Source organism: Balaenoptera borealis (genome assembly GCF_965194805.1).
Source record: "Balaenoptera borealis genome assembly, chromosome: 13".
NCBI classification, from domain to species: Eukaryota; Metazoa; Chordata; class Mammalia; order Artiodactyla; family Balaenopteridae; genus Balaenoptera; species Balaenoptera borealis.
Window position 1 is genome coordinate 78884050 of NC_138870.1, and position 24303 is coordinate 78908352.

Sequence of the window (24303 nt, forward strand, 5' to 3'; positions counted from 1 at the left end):
AACACCCCTTTCTCAGAAACTGACAGAAATGACCAGAGAAAAAAATTGGCAAGGATATAGAAGATTAGAACAACATTATCAACCACCTTAACCTAACTGATATTTATAGAACACTTTACCCAAAAACACATATATGTGCACATGGAAACTTAACCAAGATAAACCATACACTGTGCCCTAAATGAAAATTTGAAATGTCTGAATTTTACTGAGTATGTTCTCTGACCAAAATGGAATTAAATTAGAAATGAATAACAGTAAGATATCTAGAAGAGTCCTAAATATTTGAAAAGTAAACAATATACTCCTAAGTAACCCGTAAATCAAAGAAATCACAAACGATATTTGAAAATACATTAAACTGCAGAGTAATGAAAATACATTATAAGATGGAATTTGGAGGGAAAGAGTTGCATGCAGAGTGAAGGTGGCCCTTGAGAAAGGGGAGCCCTGTACCCTGTTATTTGGGCTGAGTCCTATGACAAAGGGTGAGGTTTAGTCAAACCTCAGATGTGTTTACCCAGCCCTTCTTTCTTAGGTAGTGCTCTAGAAATGCAGGACCCCACATAAGAAATGTTTGCATAAAGTATAAAGGCAAAAATTTTAAAAACCTTAGTAGAAATGGAAAGAACCACTGGGCCCATAGGGGGCCTTGGGAAAGAGAACAAGAACCAACTCAAAGGTCATCTTCACAGACACATGACTGGGTTCCAGAGGTGACAAATCACTCAGTGGGTGATACAAAGGATCAGATGTACTCCCCAAATACCTAGGCACTGGAAACAACGATGTTAAGAGAAGAATGCCACTTGAGGCACAGAATACATCTGTATATCCTCAAGTTCACAATATCAGGACCCAATTTACTAGATGTGAGAACAAAAACGTTTTGTCATCACTCCCAAAAAAAGGATGAAACCATGAAGGCATAAAACAATTTAACTATCATCAACTTTGATGGGTTTTATTTCATTTCCCTGAAAGGTACTGAATACCTTTCCCAGGCTCTCAGCTTCCATCTTTACTACTGAGAGTCAAAAACCCTCACCATCCTGACACAGATCCAGTCTGCCAACTCAGTCAGAGTGGTGTATTTGGCCTTTAAAGACAAAGTCTACTGAAATGTGACTGGTCACAAGCCCTCCTATTTAACCATATTGTGATGGCTTTATTTTTCATTCACATTAGTATCAGTACTTTATAGAATCAAATAAATCTTTAAGCACTGTGATAGCAAAATTGAAATCTTATGAAACTTAGTTTATAATCCTCTCTCTTAAGTAGTTTAGCTTACGTTTCTTTCTCCTTTTCAAGTTGTTTACTCAATTCTGTGGCTCTAAGCTCTAAATCTGTGTTCAGCTGTCTTTGCTCTTGTAGATCCTGCAAAGCTTGCTCCTTGCTTGCTTTAACTTCAAGAGTATCAGCTTCTAGTTTCTATGGCAGAAATATAATATAAAACCATTTTAATGTCAATGATTATCTATTAAACATTATAACATTTATTTACACTCAAATTGGTGTTGACATAACACACAAAAATAACCAAAAATATTTATGTTACAATAAAAAACACATTCTGAAGCCATCACTGAATAAAGAAGCCATTTATCTTGGAATCTTTCAGAAGACCTAGCAGCTGGCTTTATATATGAGAGGCAGTCACTAAGTTTTTACTTTTTAAAATGAACTCTGAATAAGAGAATAAATTTAATTATATTTATTACTTGAGTAAAAGTTATTAACTCAAGTATGAAAAAACTAAGTAACAGGTTCACACATGGGCCCACTTAAAATATATAATCCTGGGACTTCTCTGGGTAGAGCAGCGGTTAAGAATCTGCCTGCCAATGCAGGGGACACGGGTTCGAGCCCTGGTCTGGGAAGATCCCACATGCCACGGAGCAACTAAGCCCATGCGCTACAACTACTAAGCCTGTGCTCTAGAGCCCACGAGCCACAACTACTGAGCCCGCACACCTAGAGCCCGTGCTCTGCAATAAGAGAAGCCACCACAATGAAAAGCACACGCACAGCAACAAAGAGTAGCCCCGGCTCGCCACAACTAAAGAAAGCCCACGCACAGCAACGAAGACCCAATGCAGCCAAAAATAAGTAAATTTATTTTAAAATAAATAGATAAATAAAATATATAATCCTTTATATTCAGTTAACAACACTGATGTTATATAATTATAAATATTCAAAACTAAAATGGAGTTGTCACGTCATCCTTCTCATTAACACCTATTGACCCTAAATATAAAGCCAATTAAACTTCTGATTTTGCTTCTTTAATCTCTTGGTCTAGAGATTATTATTCTTCACACTGTGGTTTCTATCTCATACATATACATATAACTGTATGTATTTTTACAAATTTATAAAATCAAATTGTTAAATATATAGTTTGAACGTCTATAAGCAATGCTTTTCTTGTATAGTTGTAAAAATTTTGCATACTATTTTATAAGCCAATTTAGGTACCTGTGGCTCTTACTCAACACTTACACTGGATATTCGATGTAACTATGTTAATTCTATTAACTACATATATACACAAACACACACATATATATATAAAACAGGTGGAATACTTCCTAAAATAATAATTACAAAATGTTAAATATCCGATATTGTCATAGATCACAATAGACACTAGTGGTTCTAAATATCTTTTCTTTGGGGGGGGGGCGGGGGGGGGGCACACCACGAGGCATGCGGGATCTTAGTTCCTTGACCAGGGATCAAACCCGTACCCGCCCTGCAGTGGAAGCGTGGAGTCTTAACCACTGGACCACCAGAGAAGTCCCTAAATAACTATTTTTAAAAGATACTCAAATAGAATTCTCATTAGATGCCTTTCATCTAAAAAAAGAGACCAAAAAAAAAAGTTTTTCTGTTCTTTTCAACCATTACATCATGTAATTGATCATACCATTATCATTGACCATAAAGAAAAGGGAACCCATAAATAGAATTGTAAATATAATTTTCTTCTTCCATGTTATGTTGGTATAGATGCACATATAGAAATATACATAGCCCATGATTCTATAATTGTACAGAAGTGCTTCATCTGACTGTGAAGGTATAAGTTACATATATAGTAACTTGAGAAATTTTTCTTTAACTTATAGAAGTTCTAATTTAAAGGACAAAGGACTCAGGTCAAATCCTTCTCTAATATGTGTAGTCATTTAATCTCTTTAGTATAAATCAATACTCTCACTTGAAGTTGTGTTAAAGAAAGAAGCAATTTACCATAGTGTAAATTATAATAGTTTTAATAATATTAAATTAGAAACAAAATCCAAAGGGTATAAATGTAAAATGTAAAAAAAGGAAGAAATATACCATACTGGAATATTACATTGGAATAAGGAGGGAAGGAGACAGGAATGATAGGGCAGAAGAGACTTCACAACAATAAAAAACTAAGTTCCTTGTAATTATAGAGTAGATCCTTGGTTGGTTGTCTCTTTAAAACACTTACACATTACAATGCAACCAGTATATATGTAAACTGCTATTTGTAAAAGCCATCCATTAGTGAAGAAATTAAAAGGTGGAATTCAAAATTAAGACATGAAAAAACTACAAGTAATTTTTTAAATTGGTATATCACAACTTCACATTTGTTTGCAAATTTAAAATCTTTGATTCCTTCTAGGTCATCAATTCCCATTGCTACAGCAGTAGAAAATATGGCTACAGTTTCCTTTATACAAACCTTAATTTGACCTTCCAATTCTTCAGTTTTCTGTTCTAAAGAGAGGTATTTCTCTTTATATTCTTTAAGATGACTTTCCAGCTGACTGCAATGTTCTTGCTTATCCTGCAACTTTGTAGTGACCTGATCCAACTGAGTAGTGATCTTATTTAACTCCTATAAAAAGTACAATTAAAGATAACTTTGGTAAGGTTTACTTTGCTGTAACGCCCAAATGTTTGGTCAAAGTAAAGCAGAAAACTCTAACTTTATTTAAGAAACTATTTTGAGTAAGACCATAGATAAGTCTAATAATATATCAGAGGTTATATTTACCCACCAATGGAAAGGACCTGAACTGAAGTTGTACATAGTCTGAGATACTACGTTTACATACATAAGAGCTCAATAACTTTTTCTAGGAAGAGTTATTTTAGGAGCCAAAAGATACAACAGAATATTAAACAGGCTAATAATAAAATAAACTTTTATACTATAATTAAATGTTTTCAATGTTCAAAACACCATTTTTTAATATAATTTTTTAATTACAGGGATTACATTATGATACTTGAACAATTCATTTGGAATATCTAGTTGCACAGAAAAAAACAAAATAAAAATTACTAGTAAATCCACTACACACAGATAATTACTATTAATGTTTTGATAACTCTCCTTCTAGTCTTTTCTGTATGTTAGTTTCTATTTTTTGATTTGTACTTTTAAAATAAAGGAGGTTGCTTTACATACTGTTTTACTGTAACCTCCTCTGTTTTTACATAACAATGCATCATGAAACTGTGACATTATTTTCTAAAATATCACTATACATGACTGTGTAAATTTCTATTTTATCGATACAGACCATTTTTTAGCCAAATGTCCTATTTTACATTCTTAGATTGCTACAAACCTTTCTGCAGATATGCAAACTGCATACTTAAAACTGCGATTATTTCCTTAGGGTAAAGGACTAAAAGTGAGCTAATGAATATGAAAAATCCTAAAGGTCTTAAAATAAATATATTGCTAACCAGCTTCCCCTACCACCATCAAAAGGTTGAACTAATGTATACTATTGCAAGCAATGTATGGAAGTGGCTTGTTCTTCTACACCATGTCCAATCCTTCCAGTGTTAAACACATACACACAAACATTTTACCTTAATAAGGGCATATTCCATTACTGTCTTAATTTGCAATTGGTTCTTAATGAACTTGAGGATTTGCTAATATAGTTTTGATCATTTACTTTTTTTGTAGTCACTTATTTCTTATGTATAAGTGTTTTAAAGATCAAAAATATTAACCCTTCATCAGACATACTTCAGAAAATGTTTTATTCTTTTGCTACTTGCTTTAGAATTTTGTAATATTTTTGGCAGGTAAATTTTAAACTTTTATGTGATTATTCTTATAAATACTTTTTCCACTATAGTTCCTGGCACTGACCTAATACTTAGAAAATACTTTACAGATGTATTTAGCAATAATGTAAATAACAATGTAAAGTAAAAAGCAAGTTGTAGAACAACATATATAATGATAGTATATGTATAAAACAAAAAGATCTGTGTGTGTGTATATACACACACACATATATTTTTGTTCAATGCTTATATAAGTCTGGAAGGATACATACAAATTTAAAAGCAAAATTTCCATATAAGGAGAAAAAATGGATTGGGGTTAAGGGTAAATATAGAAAATGATTTTGTTTTGTTAACTTGATACACTACTATAAAAAATGTTTGGACCAACAACCAGTATTACTTCTCAAGCAAAAAGTAAACTTTAAAAATTCCTACCTGGTCAAAGGTAAGAAAAATCTACCAGCATTTTGACCTTGGCCCTAAAGGAGGAAGCTTTTATTCTACCAGAAGTGTTGAGAAGAGTAACTTGTGTATTCTTTCCAGCCCTACTTACTCCTACCCCCAAGAAAAGAGAGTAACTCTTACTATTGAGATAGAATACATGGTGCTCTTTTCCTGCTTCCAAGTGGGAAGTATATCTGGGTCACAGCCTGATTACCTACTTAAAACAGTTGTGGAAATCTGTCTCTTTCCCAGTCATTGGCACTTGATGGGATGAAGCAACAATTCAACAATTAGGAGTAATTATTTCAGCTCCACACCAAGGTCTATATTATGGGAGAAATACAATATTAAGAAGCTCAACCATAGCTGCACAAGTTGAGCTTTATCAAAAACAAAGATGATTTTTTTTTTTTTTTTGCCACGCCTCTTGTCTTGTGGAATTCTTAGTTCCCCAACCAGGGATTAAACCCGGGCCAACACGGTAAAAGTACCAAGTCCTAACCACTGGACTGCCAGGGAATTCCCAAAGATGATACTTTTATCTCCATCTGTCTGACTCTTGCATCTACCACTCAACTGGTTCTGAACTCAGGGAGAAATTAAGGAGAATAAGCAAGTCAATCACAATATTATATAAAACTGAGTATCATTTTTACATGTTTCCAGTTAATTTATCTACCAAAACATTAGGTTATGGTAAGAAATTGCATCAGGTTCTCCTACCTGCTGTTTATCTTGTAATGCGTTTTGGGCTGTGTCCAAATGATTTTGAAGATCTGCTCTTTGAGCAGTTTTTGCTGCTTCTGCTGACAGCAATAATTCAGTTTTGGCTTTAATCTGTAACAAAATTTACAAGTCATTTAATTTGTATTTAGTTCTCGATTTCCCCTTGCTTGAGTGTACATTACTTTTGTCACTAAATAATTTTAAAAAATTAAATCTTTTGGCAGAAAACATAAAGATTTAGACATTAAAAAATAAGTATGTGATAATCCCCCAAACAGGAATGAGTAGGAGAGAATACTCCTAATAATGCTTGAATAAATGATAAAAAGATGTCCCTATATAACAGCAAAACACTTATCCCTCTCTAAAATTGGACATCCACATATTGAATTATCTGTAACTCATCTAATAAATATATTTTCAAAAGAAAGAAATGTGTATCCTCTTTTTCCAAATTCTAATAGTATACTTGTTATTTTATTATTTCTGATTTTCAATGGAATTATTCTCCTCAAATAAAGAAAATTAAGGCTTAGAAATGTTTCTATAACTTTCTCTACTATAGTATAGAATAAAAAACGAATGATGAGAATGAAGAAAGAAATATGTCTTAATTCCCACACCATGATTGACTCACTGAGCAAGGCTTCCATATTGGCCTCTGAAAGAAAACACATTAAAATACATAATGGTACCATACAAAGTTGGGCTTTTTTTTTTTTTTGGCCGTGCTCTAGGCTTGCAGGATCTCAGTTCCCCAGCCAGAGGCTGAACCTGGGCCCTCAGCAGTGAAAGCGCCAAGTCCTGACCACTGGACCACCAGGGAATTCCCTAAAGTTTTTTTTTTTTAACCAAACATTTAAAAAAATCAAATTCAAAATAATTCAAATATATGTAACAGAAATCTAATGGTATAATAATATCAAACAACTTTGAACTTAGGAAACAATAATAAGGGCTTCATGAAAAAAAAAAGTGAAAAGATCTGGTAGTTTCAGGAAGAGTAATTTGCTGGGAGAGAGAGAGAGAGACGGAGGGAAAGAGAGAAAGGCAAACAGGAAAGCTCAACAAACTGTCTAAATACAACCTTTATTTAATTCCTATTCCTAATTTTGTTTTCCATTAATAAGTAAGGCAGGGGGTGGGGAGGGAGAGAGAAACAATTTAAAATATGTGATGGCCTAAAATTGGTGTTTTATTCACGCAAACTCATATTAAGTTACATAATTCGATATTACCTGTATATCAAGCTGGGAGACCTTCTCCTTGCTTTCATTTAACTGACTACTTAATTCATTAATGCTGGATTCTAGGGAAAGGACGCGGTCTTGTGCAGCTCTGAGATGTGCCTTCTGCTCTTGCACCTGGTCATGCAAATTCTCCTGGGCTTGTTTATGACTTTCTGACTGATTCTTCAGCTTCTCTGTTAGTTGAGTTACCTACCATATAAGCAAGACTCTAATTACGAAGGTCACAAATGATGTAACTAGAAACCCAAATTTAAGCACCATGAGAATGTTAAAGTGCTCTACGATAGATTATCTTAACTTTTTTTCGAGAAACATTATTCACATCTTTCCAAAAATAAGTAAACATAATCTCTCAGAATCATAAGAATAACATCAAATTCAGAGATTCCTATTATTTTTAAAACCAACTCTACTGAACTATAATTTAGATGTAATAAAATTCACCCAATTCAATTGTACAGTTTGAGGAGAGCTGATAAATACATACATTCATTTAACCATCACCACAATCAAGCAAGAGAACATTCCGATTACCCCCAAAAGTTTCCTCATGCTCCTGTGCACTCAGTACCCTCCGCTCATCTCTGGCCCCAGACAATCACTGATCTGATTGAGTAATAAGAGTTCCTTATATATCCTGGATGTTTCTGAATTGTCAGATATAGGTACTACACATATTTTCTCCCAGTCTGTCTTGGCTTTTATTTTTGTAATGGTGTCTTTTGAAGAGCATTCATTTTTCATTTAGGTGAAATCCAATTCATCTGATGTTTCTTTGGGGTACTCTGGTTAGAATTCATTGAGTTTCTTAGATCTGTGGTTTCATATTTTTAATCAAATTTACAATTTTTTCAGTCATTATTTCTATAAATATTTTCCTCCTCCCCACTCTTCTTTGACACTCATTATATGTATGCTAGATTACATGATACTATCCCACAGGTCATTAAGGCACTGTTCATTTTTTTCCAGCCTTTTTTCTCTCTGTGCTTCATTGTGGACAGTTTCAATTACCTTGTCTTAATGGTCACTGACACTGTTTTCCATTTGCTTAATCTATTATATTCATCCAGTGAAATTTTCATTTCAGATTTTTTTTAATCTCTAGAAGTTCTAATTTTCATTCTTTCCACTTCTATTTCCATTATTATAGTTTTTTCTTTATATCCATAAGTATATTTTATTTTTTTAAGTGTAAAGGGTTTTTTTTTAATTATGTGTAACATAGGCAAAATTATTTTATTTATTTATTTATTTTATTTATTTATTTTTGGCTGCGTTGGGTCTTCGTTGCTGCCCACGGGCTTCCTCTAGTTGCGGCGAGCGGCGGCTACTCTTCGTTGCAGTGCGCGGGCTTCTCTGATTGTGGTGGCTTCTCTTGTTGTGGAGCACGGGCTCTCGGCGCGCTGGCTTCAGTAGTTGTGGCACAAGTGCTCAGTAGTTGTGGCACAAGTGCTCAGTAGTTGTGGCTCACGGGCTCTAGAGTGCAGGCTCAGCAGTTGTGGCACATGGGCTTAGTTGCTCTGGGGCATGTGGGATCTTCCCGGACCGGGGCTCGAACCCATGTCCCCTGCATTGGCAGGCAGACTCTTAACCACTGTGCCACCAGGGAAGTCCTGGCAAAATTATTTAAGTCAATAAATTTTTAAGGAATTTCACAAGTTCTGATTCTTTCCACTGCCAATCACCTTAGTTCCTCCAAACTCAAAATCTTCAAGATAAAATAGCCCTTTCAGAAAGTTGTCATGTGAGTCAGCCCACAATTCTTTTAGTTGGGCTTCTTCAATCTCCAGTGGAATACGAACACACTTCAAAATTCCCCACCTGTAATCTTTGGGATCCAATTTCCTCAAGCAATTTACTTTAGGACCACGTTTAGGGTCAGGAGACGGATCTGCCTGGTTTTGAATTTGACACCCTCTAAAAATGTATTAGGCTCAAATCATATTCACTCCTAAGCCATCACACCCTAGAACAATACAGATCGTTGGGATATGCCAATACCTTTTTAATATGATTTTTTTAATTAATTTATTTATTTATTATTTATTTTTGGTTCCATTGGGTCTTTGTTGTGGTGCATGGGCTTCTCATTGCGGTGGCTTCTCTTGTTGTGGAGCATGGGCTATAGGTGTGCAGGCTTCAGTAGTTGTGGCACGCGGCTCAGCAGTTGTGGCTCACAGACTCTAGAGTGCAGGCTCAGTAGTTGTGGCGCACAGGCTTAGCTGCTCCATGGCATGTGGGATCTTCCCGGACCAGGGCTCGAACCCGTATCCCCTGCATTAGCGGGTGGGTTCTTAACCATTGCGCCACCAGGGAAGCCCGCCAATACCTTTTTAAAATCCAGACACTGTGTTCAAGATAAAAGCCTAAAAAAAGAAGCCATCTTTGTTTCATGTCAACATTAAAATTAGAGTACTAAATCAATGCAGCTGATAATTTAAAAGCTTAAGATATGAGGGAAATTATCAGCTCTATAATCCTGGAAGCAATCTTTATGTTTATCAATACACCCCCATCATTTGATTCTCTTTTAGGTATCATGTTCCTTCTTATCTGTATCAAAACTCATACTGGGGCTTCCCTGGTGGCGCAGTAGTTGAGAATCTGCCTGCCAATGCAGGAGACACGGGTTCGAGCCCTGGTCTGGGGGGATCCCACGTGCCGCGGAGCAGCTGGGCCCGTGAGCCACAACTACTGAGCCTGCGCGTCTGGAGCCTGCACCCGACAACAAGAGAGGCCGCGACAGTGAAAGGCCCGCGTGCCGCGATGAAGAGTGGCCCCTGCTTGCCGCAACTAGAGAAAGCCCTCGCACAGAAACGAAGACCCAACACAGCCAAAAATTAATTAATTAATTAATTTTTTAAAAAAACCAAAAAACTCATACTGAACACTGAGTTCTGGGTTGCAAAAGAGGATGTATTTTTGAACCTGTCTATAAGTCTTTGTCCACAAATTAAACAAAAACAAACACAAGTGCTATATAAGTATATTTTTAAAGCTGTGTTAAAGTACTTGTCTGATGACTCTATCCTCTCTCATTTCAGGTTCTATCTCCATTGAATCATTTTTCTCCTGCTTACAGCTCACATGTTTTCTGCTTCTTTGTGTGTCTAGTAATTTTTTTTATATTTGTTGTGACAAGTCTGGATTTTGCTGTCTTCTTTCAAAGAATGTTGAATTTTACTCCAGCTGACAGTTAATATACTTGTGGTTCACCTGGACCCTTTCCAGGCTTGTTCCTATGCTTCTTAGGTCAGGTGTAGGCTAGCTTTCAGTCTAGGGATAGTTTAGCTTTACTCCGAAGGGGTGACATTTCTGGGGTTTCTACTGAATGCCCCTAAGTGTTCAACCATGTCTTTCTGCTCTGACTGGCTAGAACTTGAATGTTTCCCAGCTCTGTGAGTTCTAATCATTTTTCAGCTGCAGCTCCTAATAATTGTTCACTGCCTGGCCTCATGGAATCTCTCCTTATGAGTGTAAAGATTAGCATTCATTGAAAGGTTCAAGTGTATCCCTAAGCAGATTTCTGGAGCTTTTTCTCTACATTGTTCCCTCCTCTCTGACATTCTGCTCTGCAAATTTGAGTTCAACCTCCCTGAACTTCAAACCTCTCATGTCTTAGTTCGTGAGACCACTGTGCTTTCCTTGGATTCCCTCGACCTGCACCAGTCTGAAAAATGTCTCTGGGTCAAAAGTCGGAATGGTCAAAAGGCTCACTTCACTTGCTTCTCTTCTCTCAGGGATGAAAACCTGCTTGTTGTACAATGTCTGAAACAGTGGTTTTACACAGTTTTTTCTACTTTTCTAGTTGTTTACGGTGGGAGGACTTAATAGGTATCAGTTACTCCAACATTGCCAGAAGCAGAAGTACATAAATTTGACTTTTATTTATTCTTTTTTCAAAATTGTATATGCGTTTCAGATCATATTTGTATAATAAGCAATGTCAAGTTGTATGCAACTTTTAACTATAAAAACTAGTCTAAATAATTCTTCATAAAAACTGGTAACCTAGGCTAACTTTGAAATTTGGGGGGAAAATTTGTGTTATATTCTAATACCCAAATTAGAAAAGTGATATGACCTACTTATACTTTAATACTTTCTCGTTTAGATAATTAGAATTCTCTTATTGGACAATTCTTCCCAAAAGTGACTATACATTCTTTACAGTTTGAAAATGTATTAAGCTAAATTTTATAAGTTTCACTTAAACTAACACACAGATGTTAAAACGATAAGGCAACTTACCAAAATTATTATTAGCTATGTATTCAAAACACATATACAATATCAAAATACAGGTAACCACTAAGCCTGGTTATTAACCAATACATAGTAACAACTAACACTTGATTAGTGGTTTTAGTTTATAAATATATTTTGTTATTTACTTTTTTCAAAACATCACAAAATGTCATGAGGCAAGTATATATTATTAATTACTTTTCAATATGAGCTAACTATACTTTTCAAATGAGCTAACAAGGTGAAATGATTTGCTCATGGTCATCACAGGTAATAAGTTACATCCTGGGACATGAACTGAGAGTTCCTTCATCAAATCATGTTAACTTATTTTCACTACAATAGCAACCCACCTCTAAGGTAAATGAGATGGTATTTGTCAGAAATACATAATAATTTTTAAAGTACTAAAAATAACAGAAGAATCATTTAGATAAAGCACTTAGTAAGATTTAGAGAGATAAAAGTAAATTTTAGAAATAGAATACACTTGACAAGCTTACGTGTTCTTGTAATGTATGGTTTTTTTCTTGTAACTGGTTAAGAACAGCAGTCTCTCCCTCACCAGCCTGAATTTTTGCATAAAGGTCTTCTCTTTCCTTTTCTAGTAAAGAAATATTTTCTTTACTCTTCTGTAATAAGGCTTCAAGGTTCTGGATCTTTTGGTCCTTATCACCAATTTGACGTAGAACTTGTTCCAAATCATTCTGTAAAGAATTGAAAACTACTACCTTAATGATAGAGAACTTAAAAAGTTATTCCTCAAACAAAGTGATAATAAATAAATTTTAAGACTCAAACTCTTAGTCTTACACATTTTTTACTAATCATTATATCTTAACATGGCAAATTTAATTAAATAATTAGAACTATATACTTCACAATATAAACCTATATTATTGATAATAAACTAGAATTTAACCAAAATACCCCTTCAATTAACCACATTCTTACTCTCACACTCTGAGCTCACCACCTACGACGACTCTTGTTTACTCCATTTCAGACACGTGGGACTCCTCATTATTCCTAATCACACCAGGCACATGCCCACCTCAGAGCCTTCGCACCAATTGTCTCTTCTGCCTGGCACACTTCCTCACAGTCACATGGCTCATTCCCTCTCCTTCCAATGTTTGCTCAAATGCCACCTTCTCAATCATGCCTACCCTGATCATTACATTTAAAATTGCAGCCTTTCCAAATACTCCCTCTCCTGAATATTTTTTCTTTCCATAGCACTTATCTTCTAACACTAAATAATTTACTTATCTTTCATGTTTATGTGCCTCCCCCTCTGCCCCCTCACAAGAATGTAGGCTCCAAGAAGGTGAAGATTTTTATCTGTTTTATTCATCGAGGTATCCAAGACCTGTATGTTCTAAGATATTTACTGAATGAACAGAAAAGTAAGTGATTGTACTCTAATGCACATACACTCATGAAAGATCATTTCAATACCCCAATAGGACTTTTCTGTCACTACATCAAGGAATCCCTCTTCTTTACTTCACCAAGGACCGTCATGTTACACAGAGCACTTGCAAAAGCCCACATCCAGAGCAACATTCATTAATGTTGAGAGCTATCTGACCCACAGCCTTTGCCTCTGCCTCAATCATTCTAAGAGAGCCAGAGAGCCTCTACCCAGAACAAGGCCCTAACAAGCCCTTATGCAAACTTTATAGCAGCCCACACCACCTTCCTGAGACAGAGCCAGCAACCCCCTGGTACCCTCAACGAAGTGTGCCAATATTAAAATATGTGAGATCAGTCACTTCCAAACATGCTTCTCATCCCTCTAAGTTTCAATCACGAAACGATGAAAAGCAACCTAATCTCTCTGCTCTCATCCTCTGTTCCTGCCACTGAGAACCCTCTCTGCACATTCTACCAATCTTCTGGAAACACAGTTTCAGGGCTAAGCTTTTTCTAGAACTATCACTCTATTTCCAAGTCTAACTGAAGTTTGGTGCTCCCTTTACAGATGCTGATTCCCCATCAGCCCTCTCTGATATGTAAGGACTGTTCTGTTGGGCAAGCAGGAGAGGTTGACTTTTTCTAGATTTCTTCACCGCCATTACTCTCTCCCTCAAGTAAAAGGTTTATGCTGCTTTGGGAATTATGTATTCATTTATTCTACCCTCTATGCTGTGTTGCTATCATCTATAAATCCCTACCTCATTCACTGAAGACTTGAGACCTGATTTAGTCTTTCTCTCAATCCCAATTTCTGCCAATTTCCTGGGAAATACAAAATACATAGAGAATTAAGAGTACAGCCTCAACATTCATATCATCTTAATTCCTGGACCTTTATTCATTCTATTCAATCACTCACATGCAGGATCTTGTGATCACCTGAAATTGTTCTAGATTAAAAAAATGTCAATTATCTTACTCTGTGACCACAACTTCCTGACCGTCTTCCAATTTCATGACCTCATTTCTGCTCTTCAATGTTAAAGAGACATTAACCTCAATTTTATTCTAGCTTATTTAGCATACACCTAGCTTTTCTTCCTGAACCTCATATATGGATATGAACTAACCTTAACTATTCTTTCATCTACATTCTCCATTTCATTTTACCCCCCAAATTTCCAATACAGCCACTCCAAAAAAAACCCAATCCTAGATCAATGGTGCAATCTGCTTTCTCCACACCTACATTTCTGAGCACTATTAGAGCAAAATCACAAACCTCCATAGATTGGTGCCACCACAAATTTCTAGACTCCAACCTCTATTATATACTCAGAATCATCTTTTCACTCCTGTCACTTGAGTGGGGTTCTCATCCTCAAATATTCCCCTAAATAACCATTTAAAAGCTTAATCTTAATCTCCAAATTCTTAATCTCTGTCCACTGGACATTCAGCTATTACTATTCAAACTTAACCTGGGGGGTGGGCGGTGCTAATATTATCTTCAGGAATGACCTACCATGATTCTTCTTCCTCTTACCTATAAAATTATATATAGACATATATAATTCAAAAATATTTACACACTACTATATGTAAAATAGATAACCAACAAGGACCTACTATATAGCACAGGGAACTGTACTCAATATTTTGTAACTGTAAAAGAAAAGAATCTGAAAAAGAATATATATATATATACACACACACACATATGCATATGTATGTATGTATTATGTATCACTGAATCATTTTGCTGTATACCTGAAACTAACATAATATTGTAAATCAACTATACTTCAATAAAAATAAATAATAAAGTAAAATATATTTAAATACATACACACACACACACACACACACACACACACACACACACACACACACACACACATCCTTTCTTCAAAGGATATCCTTCACAGGATAAGTTTGAATTTACCACCACCCACTGTATCAGTGACATCATAGCTTATGAATACCTTATTCCTTCAGTCACCTCCCCTTCTCCAATATCCTCAATTATTCCCTCTCTACTAGTCCCTTTGTCCTACATAATAAACATATTCAGGTATCTCTGGTTCTCAAAACCACTTCCTAGACCAAGTCCCACTCCAGTTTCTGCCCAGTCTTTATGCAATTCACATTTTAATTTCAAAAGTAATGCATATTTACTTTCCCAACTCCCTCATCTCTCATTCACTCATCAATCAAAAATCAGACATTCATGTCTATCACTTTATTGAAATTATGTTTCACAAAGTCACTAATTCTTAACTACTTAACCTAATGAATATTTTTCATTTATCATACTGGGCGTCCTCACCACACACCCACATTTGAAGTTGCTGCTTACTCCCAACTTTTGACTCTCCCTAGTCCTTTGGCTTTCACTCTGCAAGGTCTCCTTAATTGCTCTGATCATTCTTTCTTTGAGCTGTTCTTCCTCTACTCATTCATCCCTTAAATGTTAGTGTTTCCCAGAAGTCTTGTGTTACCAGTTGTCTATTTTTCTCATTACACTCTCTCCCTGGTTGATCACATTTATTCTAATAATTCCATTTACCCCATAAATACTGTCTCTCACAGCTAATATATAGCATGGTCCTCTCTTTCAGGCTTTAAATTAATACATCCCATAGGTGCCTCAGGCCTTGTCCAAAACTGAACTCACCGCACTGGCCGTCTTTCTCAAGTTCATTAACACAGCTGATGATACCTCCCTTTACCATGTACCCAATGTTATCAGTCTGCAAGCCATTCCCTTTCTCTGTCATTCCCTACAACTATTAATTTACCTCCAAAGTAGTATTCATATTTCTCCAAAGTAGTATTTTACCTCCAAAGTAGTATTTATTTTACCTCCAAAGTAGTATTCATATTTGTCCCTATGATATTTTTTAGCAATTGCTTAAACTAAGACCATCATTATTAGGCTTCCCTGGTGGCACAGTGGTTAATAATCCTCCTGCCAATGCAGGGGACACGGGTTTGAGCCCTGGTCCGGGAAGATCCCACACACTGCGGAGCAACTAAGCCTGCCCGCCACAACTACTGAGCCTGTGCTCTAGAACCCGCAAGCCACAACTCCTGAGCCCACGTGCCGCATCTACTGAAGCCGGGGCACTCTAGAGCCCGTGCTCCGCAACAAGAGAAGCCACCGCAATGAGAAGCCCGTGTACCGCAAAGAGTAGCCCCCACTCGCCACAACTGGAGAAAGCCCGCGTGCAGCAACGAAGACCCAACACAGCCAAAAATAATAAATAAATAAAAATAAATTGATAAAAAAAAGACGATCATTATTTTTCACCTAAACTACTGCATATATTAGGCTTTTAACTGATCTCCTGTTTCAGAATATTCTCTCCAAAATTCATGTTTTACAAAACCATGAGAATAATCTATTTAAAAATCAAATCTGGCAATGGCACTTCTATCTTAAGACCTTCAATACCTTTCTATCTTCAAGCATAGATAGAAAGGCCTTCCATAAACTTACCCATGTCTAATGCTCTAGGCTCTTCTCCAACTCATCTCTAAATTACACCTTAAGCTCCAGCAAAACCTAAGTTTAGTTCATACCAGCTTCACTATTCTTTCCCTTGTAACTTCTACTTGGAGTATACTACTCACTATCACCATCTTTGCAACCCAGAAACATCTACACAAACTTTGCAACAGATTGCCCCTTCTAAGGAAATTTTCTGTAACTGCTCTTTTCCAAATTATATCCGAGCTACATAACTGTCTTCTCTATGCTATCATAATAATTTTATACACATATATATACCTAGAACTATACTCATCACATCTCTTTAATTAGTTTTTAGGACTTTTCATAATGAGAGACTTTGCCTGGCCTCTTTGCCATCCTTTTCTTATTCCTCCCCAGAGGTTGAGAATTTAACTAACTGGAAAGCTTGGAATAAGGAATCTAGAATGTTTAACTCAGCCCCTTGCTCTCCCCTCAGTCTAAGAGACAACCTGCCTATAAGAAGGTAAAAGGCTGTCATTTCCAGCTTTGTCTGTGACTGGATGAATAAATTTAATTCTGCGGTACATTATAAGAAAGTCCACTTGCCTGCAATCTATGCCAAATTCTCTACCTCATCTTTACTACTCTATTTTTTTGCTACTCTTTATAATAAAACTCCTAGAGTTATCTATATTCATTGCATCAAACTTCTCTCTTCCCATTTTCTTTTGAACCCTCTCCATCAGGCTTTTGCCCCTCCTTCTCTTTACAAATTGCTCTTACCAATGTCATCAGTGACCTCATGTTGCCAAATCCAATAGGATTTCCAGTCTTCATCTTGTTTGACCTCCATCCTTCCAACTACCCGAGCCAAAATCCTTGGAATCATCCTTGACTTCTCTGCCAATGCCCCATATCAATCTATCGGTAAATCTGTCAGCTTTACCTTTAAAGTATATCTAGAATCTGACCATTTTTCACTACCTGCACTGTTTCCACTCTGATCCAAGCTGTATCATTCTTGTCTCAATTATTATAGTAGTCTCTTAGCTAATTTCTTTGTTTCTACTTATGTGCCCCTACGGCCTACTCTCAAAACAGTAGCCAGAGTAATCCTACGAAATTATAAGTCCGATCATGCTACTCCATTGCTCAGAATCCTCCAATGATTTCTCATCTCACAGTAAAATCCTTAAAATTACCTATAAAGCTCGACATGTTCTGATCCTCTGTGATCTCTATGGCTGTGATTCCTATGGCTTTTAACTCTCTTATCACTCACACCACTCCACACACTGGCTTCTTGATGTTCTTGTACACCTTCCCTTCCTTTAGATCTTCTGAAAGATGCCTTCCCTGGCAACCATATCTAACATTGCAGTCCCACCTCCAGATCCCCAGATACTTCCTACTCCCCGTCCCTTTTTTCATCTCCATAGCACTTCCACCATCTAACACACTATATATTTTGCCTATTTACCTTGGCTAGTGTTTGTCTTCCTCACTAAGCTCCATGAGAGCAGACATCTTTGTCTATTTTCTTTGCTGCCATATCCACAAAATCACTTCCTTGGCTAAGATTAGACATTAATATATATTTGTTGACTGACTGAATGAAAGAACAAATAAATGAATACAATATTTGGATCTCTAACCACCTGACTCCCATGCTACTATCCAAACTCAGAAGGGAAAGAAAGGCATATTACTTACTGTCTCCTTTCAACTCCAACATTGCTTCTGTGTGTATATCATTAGATTGCCATTTCCTAGAAGGCAGGCACTGTGTCTTACTCAGCTCTCTAATTTCAGCGCTTACCACTGGGCCTGACACACAGTGCTCAATAATATTCAACGAATTAATGAAAGACCGAAGGAATAAATGAATGTCAAATTCAAATTCATTTCAAACATCTGGGTACTGTCTTCTGCTCACCGTAACAAAAAAAAAATTTAACTTATTTCAATCTTCTGAGCTATACTATAGAATCTGTACAAATTTAACTCAGTCACATTTTCTATACCTACAATTCCAATGTTCATATGATAGTTCTGAAACAGGGAAAGACATGACCAATAAACAGTAAGTTCCATTGTAGGAAATACAAAATGTTATTTTTTACTGAGGTAAACTAAACTGAGAAATTTTATTTGCATTTTTAATTTCTAAAATAAGGTATTTTTAATAAACAATAATAAATAAATAATTTATTATGTATAAATAACAATTTAAATAAATAATATATTTTATTTAAATAAATTTAGTAAATTTCTTTAACAGAAATTTAATAAATTTTAAATTTTTATATAAATAAATTTATAATAAGTAACAAATCTATTTATAATAAATATTTTTTTAATATTTTAGAAAAAATTTTCAACAGAGCAATCAAAAGAAAAGATTTTCTGATTATCCAGATACTGAAAATAATCAAAACTCTTCATAATCAAGTACTTTGCATTATCTAATTTCACCACAACAAAAGGATAATGATTTGGTTAATTTTTGTTTAAAAGGCTAAAAATTCAAATACTATTTACCTGAGCTTCACGAAGTTTTGCTGTAGTGCTTTGCTGAAGAGCTTGTTGTTCTTGATGCTGTTGCTTTGTTTTATCTAACTGATGCTGCAATTCTGTGGAATTTGTTACTTTTTCCCTCAACTTAAAAAAAAAAAAAAAATGAAGACTATCAGTTGAGAACTTAAAGGCATAATGCTATCATATAAATATCTGGTAGTACTTCAGATCTCACAATTCTCAAATCTGAAGAGAAAATTCAATTCAAACAACAGATAAAAATCAACTTTAAAAGCAATATCTCATTACTTATAGAATCGTAATCTCATGGTTAAGAAATTATTCCTCAAGAATTGATTCTCATCCTGAAAAGTATAAAATTCTTTCTCCAGGTTGGCAATTAGTTTATTATTGTTTTTATATACTAATATGATCAAGGAATTAATTATATATAATTAATTATATATTTATTTTTAATTAATTATATTTGTAACATTATCAATATTTGTTTTACTTTTTTCACAACAATCATAATTATCACTTATTGGGAAACAACAGCATGATCTACCACACTAAGATTTTGGGTCTAGAAGAAAATCTTTTGCTGAAGCTACAGATTTTAACTCTCAGGGTTTGTTCAAGTCTAATAAAAGACGTACTTTAATTATAACTTTTACTTTAACCAAATAGCAGTTACCATTTTTGCCAACTACAGCTTAAATTAGGATAGCATACAATCTTATGTTTAATTTTTAAAAGAGAAAATCCTTAAATGCAAACTCAAAGTTTATATGCACCAACTACATGTCATTAATGCCCTCAGCAACTATTCATTTTTCAGAGTCATTAGGAATTGGTCCTTCCTGGATAGGAAGACTCTTCTTGAGCAGCCTGACAGGTTCACCCGGAGAATTTATCCTGCCTAAAGCTGAAGAGTAGCCTTCTTTGCACATTTTTGCTGAGAACTTTAGGGAATACAATCACAACAAAATGACTTAATGTAGTCAATAAATAGGACGTTTTAATTGGGGAGAAATAAAAGTCCCAACTTAAAGTTAAAAAAATCCAATTAAAGCTCTTGACCATAAAAAAAATAAACACAATATTTAAGGTGTCTCAAATCTATCAATAAATGTACTAATGTAAACTCATTTGAAATGCGAGCTTACCTCTTCTTCTAAACGAGAAAGTTTGAGCTGTAGATCAGCCACTTGTTGTTCTTTATCCATCAGCTTTTCACTTGAAAGCTGTCTCTGTTCCTTCAGTCTACCATGAGCTTCCCCTAGTTGGCGCTCTGTCTCCAGAAGTTTGCTATGTAACTTTAGAAAAGGAAAAAAAAGTAAGTACATATGTATAAACACACCTACAATCACCACCATTACTACTACCACCTACTTTCCAAACAATGTTTTATTTTTCACCAATATAAACATAATATATTAATTTTCATGATACTTTAGAGGAACCTAATATCCAACTGAATTTTAATCACATAAATTATGACTCACATAAAACTGTAACCAAACATCACAGGTTTCAGGGTTTTTGCACTCTTTAAAAAAAAAAAAACAAACAGCAAACCTGAGGCTTTTGTTTAGATATGTGTTGTAATCACTTGAAGAACTTAAATAAAACAAAACTTAAAAATTAAGACACTTTAAGGCACATTCAGACCTATTCCACTGTAGTTTTTAGAATCCCAAAGTGATTCTTGTTGTTTTCGCATAATTATGAACCACCACAACTGACTTCTTATATTTGGGTACTGAATAGAGCACAAAGCATTCTCAAGTCCTCAAACTGGCACACAATTTCTAAATAAAAGAGAGGAAAGAATAGTTTCTTAAAATATTAGGTGATTCTCATTCATTAACTTTAAAATTGCCACCTAGCTAAAACTAAAGGAGAAATTTGTCTTGGTGCTAGAACTATCACTTTCTCAAATTCCTTATTTTCGCTAATACTACCAGAAATAACAGCTGGTTTCTCTTGAGGGATTGGCTGGGGGTGGGTTCATTAAAAAAAAAAAAAGTTTGTATTAATTTTAGAATTACTGCACAAGTGCTGGGAGTACAGAACAAAAAAAGAGTGGCATGGAGATAAGGATGCAAGACATTCGGCAAGGCTTACACACTAAGAGTACTTCTATACCCCACCCTCATAACACATTAAATCAAATCTCAGCATGTGCCTCAGCAAAACTGGAAATTAATAACAAGCATTCTATACAATTGCTTTCAATCAAACCCATTCATGTTAAATCTGAAAATACTAAGAATCTATAGCCTTTGTGTCATAGATACACTTATATGCTCTATACTTGCATATTTCTCCATAAAAATTCACAGTTGGCAAGGAAAAAATAAAGTTCTATCAGAAGAGTGGACACCCACTATTTTCTTATGCTATGAAGCAACCTGCGGCTGTCAAAATATATCCTATCCTCAATAAAGAAAACCGAAGTGGATTTCTAAAGTAAAGCATGCTTCAACCTAACTAAAACAGGAATCAGTAATAGTTAAAGAGAAGACATTTATTTTATTCTTGTCCTAAGCCAGCAACCTGACATCTCTCCGTTTTCTTCTTCTTCTTCTTAAAATGCAGTGAATTAGCACTGTAGTAACTACCCAAACCCTCTCCTTCTCACTACAAGAAGTAGATCCAATCCTGGTATGTGAAAGCAAAGGAGGCCTTCAAAGTAAATTCATATTTCAAGCATCTAAGTGCTTGATCTCTTACAGACAGGCATCACCTACGTCTAGTTCCTGAACTTGTTGGATAAGAATCACCCAATATCATTATTAACACAAAGATAATCAGACTTCTCCCCTAGAAGTTTAGATTTAGTACATTTGAGCTGAAGCCCAGAAATCCATGTTTTCATAACAAGAATCAGATGATATTTAGTTTCAGGAATTATTTGCCAAAAAGCGACACTTTAAAAAGCAGCAGTTTTCAATCTCAACTACAGAGTACAATCACAGGGGAAACATTTAAATACACCAATGCCCAGGCCTACGCCGGAGATTATGGCATAACTGAGTGGAGGGTGAGGCCTTGATATTGGTAATTTCTTAAATTTCCCCAGGTGATTCTGGTGTGCAGACAGAGTGAAGAACCACCAAATTAAAGATAAGTGTTGCTCTGGATGTAGAAAACAAACTTATGGTTCCCAGAGGGTGAGGTGGGGGGTGGGGGGGATAATAAATTGGGAGATTGGGATTGACATGTACACACTACTATATATGGAATGGATGGCTAGTGAGGACCTACTGTGTAGCATGGGGAGCTCTACTCAGTACTCCTCTGGTGGCCTATATGGGAAAGGAGTCTAGAAAAGAGTGGATGTGTGGATGTGTGTGGCTGATTCACTTTTCTGTGCACCTGGAACTGACATGCTATTGTGGGTCGACTATACTCCAGTAAAAATTTTTTATTAAATAAATAAAGATAACTGTTGCTCTGAAGCGAAGATTTACTAAAGGGGTGAAAAAAGAGATATTATATATTATAAATAACTGTCATTCTTTACTGTACAATCCTGATAAATCCCTGATCTTTAATAAAGAGATGAATCTCAAATCAAAGCTGCCCAAGGGTGTAAGCAGGCCAAAATCCCTTAAGCCATAATGCCTATACCATTTTATTTATTTTTTAATTTTTTTTTAACATCTTTATTGGAGTATAATTGCTTTACAATGGTGTGTTAGTTTCTGCTTTATAACAAAGTGAATCAGTTATACATATACATATGTTCCCATATCTCTTCCCTCCTATACCATTTTACAGTAAATATATTAAGGAAAAAAAAGGATAAACTAAGAGTAAAAATAATACATCCTTGAGTTATTAATAGAATGGTCTATCCTAAAGTTACATTTTGAGATATACATACATGTATATGTTCTCTGAGAAATTTAGTTTTGTAAACTTATATACATAATTCTTTATTCATTAAGTTCCAATTAATGTTTGCTAAGTGCCAGGCCCTATTCCAAATGCTTCACAAATATTAACTAATTTAATCCTTAATAACGCTATGAAGACAGTTCCATTCTTATCCTCTTTTTGACAGATGAGCAAACTAAGGTACAAATTAAATAACTCGTCCAAGCTCACACAGCTTGTAGGCCACAGAACTGGAACTCAGAAAGCTGGTTCTTAAATCCACACTCATAAACCACTATGCTATTTGAGATGGCACGTTAGATAATTTTTTTAAATTAAGTTGGATATATGGGTTGGGGAGTGGGAGATACAAACTACTGGGTTAGACAGGCTCAAGGACATACTGTACAACATGGGGAATACAGCCAATATTTCATAATAACTGTAAAGAAAAAGAAACCTTTAAAAATTGTATAAATTTTTTTAAAAATTAAAAAAAGTAAATTGATGTCTAATTGTTTAATTATATAACATCATTATCTGCACATCTGTGGCTATTCTAAAAGTGCTCACGAACACAAATATGAAGAATATGGGGTACTTTGCTTTCAAGTCCTTTGTTGACAATTGACAGCTATCTATTTTTGTCAGCACTGAAATGGGAGCTGAGGACACAGTGGAGAGCTAAACAAACCCAGTTCATCCCTACACTCTTTAAGGACGCTGAAAGAAGGTTTAAGGTGAGGTTCACTTCCATTCTTCCAATAAATACTTACTGAAAGCTCTAAGTGTAGAGGCTGATAGAGTACAGAATAAAACAGATTCCTCAAATTAAGTAGCTCACCGTCCAAAGGGAATGGTAGATAATACGCAAGTAAACTAGCTATACAATATAAAGTATTATAAAGAAGAAGCTTGCTGGAATAAAGTAGGGTCCAGAATAAATGGAAAATAAGCTATTGAAATAGAATGGTCCAGAAAGGCTTTATTGAGGAAACAATACCTGAGCAAGCCTTATGAAGAACTGAAATCAAGAACACTCTAAGAAAAATACATGGGCAAAGGACCTAAGGCAGGAAAGTGCTTTTAAGTGTTGGAGTGTTTGAGGAACTGAAAGGAGATCAGTATGGCTGCTTCACATGTTGGAGACAAGCTTGAAAACAGACATAGCGTGGACCATACTACAAACAAGTGCTTACATGACCAAGTAAGATATTTGGATTCAATTCAAAGTGTAAGCAA

The 24303-nt window shown here is 35.3% G+C and overlaps 1 protein-coding gene and 1 long non-coding RNA gene across 4 annotated transcripts in view; both read right to left on the reverse strand.

The window, feature by feature from the left end:
- LOC309609246 overlaps nt 1-24303 on the reverse strand; it is a 388908-nt gene that overhangs the window by 122226 nt on the left and 242379 nt on the right. The gene's annotated exons all lie outside the window — the stretch shown is intronic.
- Nucleotides 1-24303, reverse strand: part of EEA1 (early endosome antigen 1) — a 130119-nt gene that overhangs the window by 26590 nt on the left and 79226 nt on the right. For all 3 annotated transcript variants that reach the window (XM_082350421.1, XM_082350419.1, XM_082350420.1), the window contains 7 exons: nt 20343-20492; nt 19198-19317; nt 12260-12463; nt 7494-7694; nt 6253-6366; nt 3731-3886; nt 1295-1434 (listed from right to left, as the gene is read on the reverse strand). In XM_082350421.1, the coding sequence (XP_082206547.1) occupies nt 1295-1434; nt 3731-3886; nt 6253-6366; nt 7494-7694; nt 12260-12463; nt 19198-19317; nt 20343-20492 (1085 nt within the window). The remainder of the gene's footprint in view (nt 1-1294; nt 1435-3730; nt 3887-6252; nt 6367-7493; nt 7695-12259; nt 12464-19197; nt 19318-20342; nt 20493-24303) is intronic.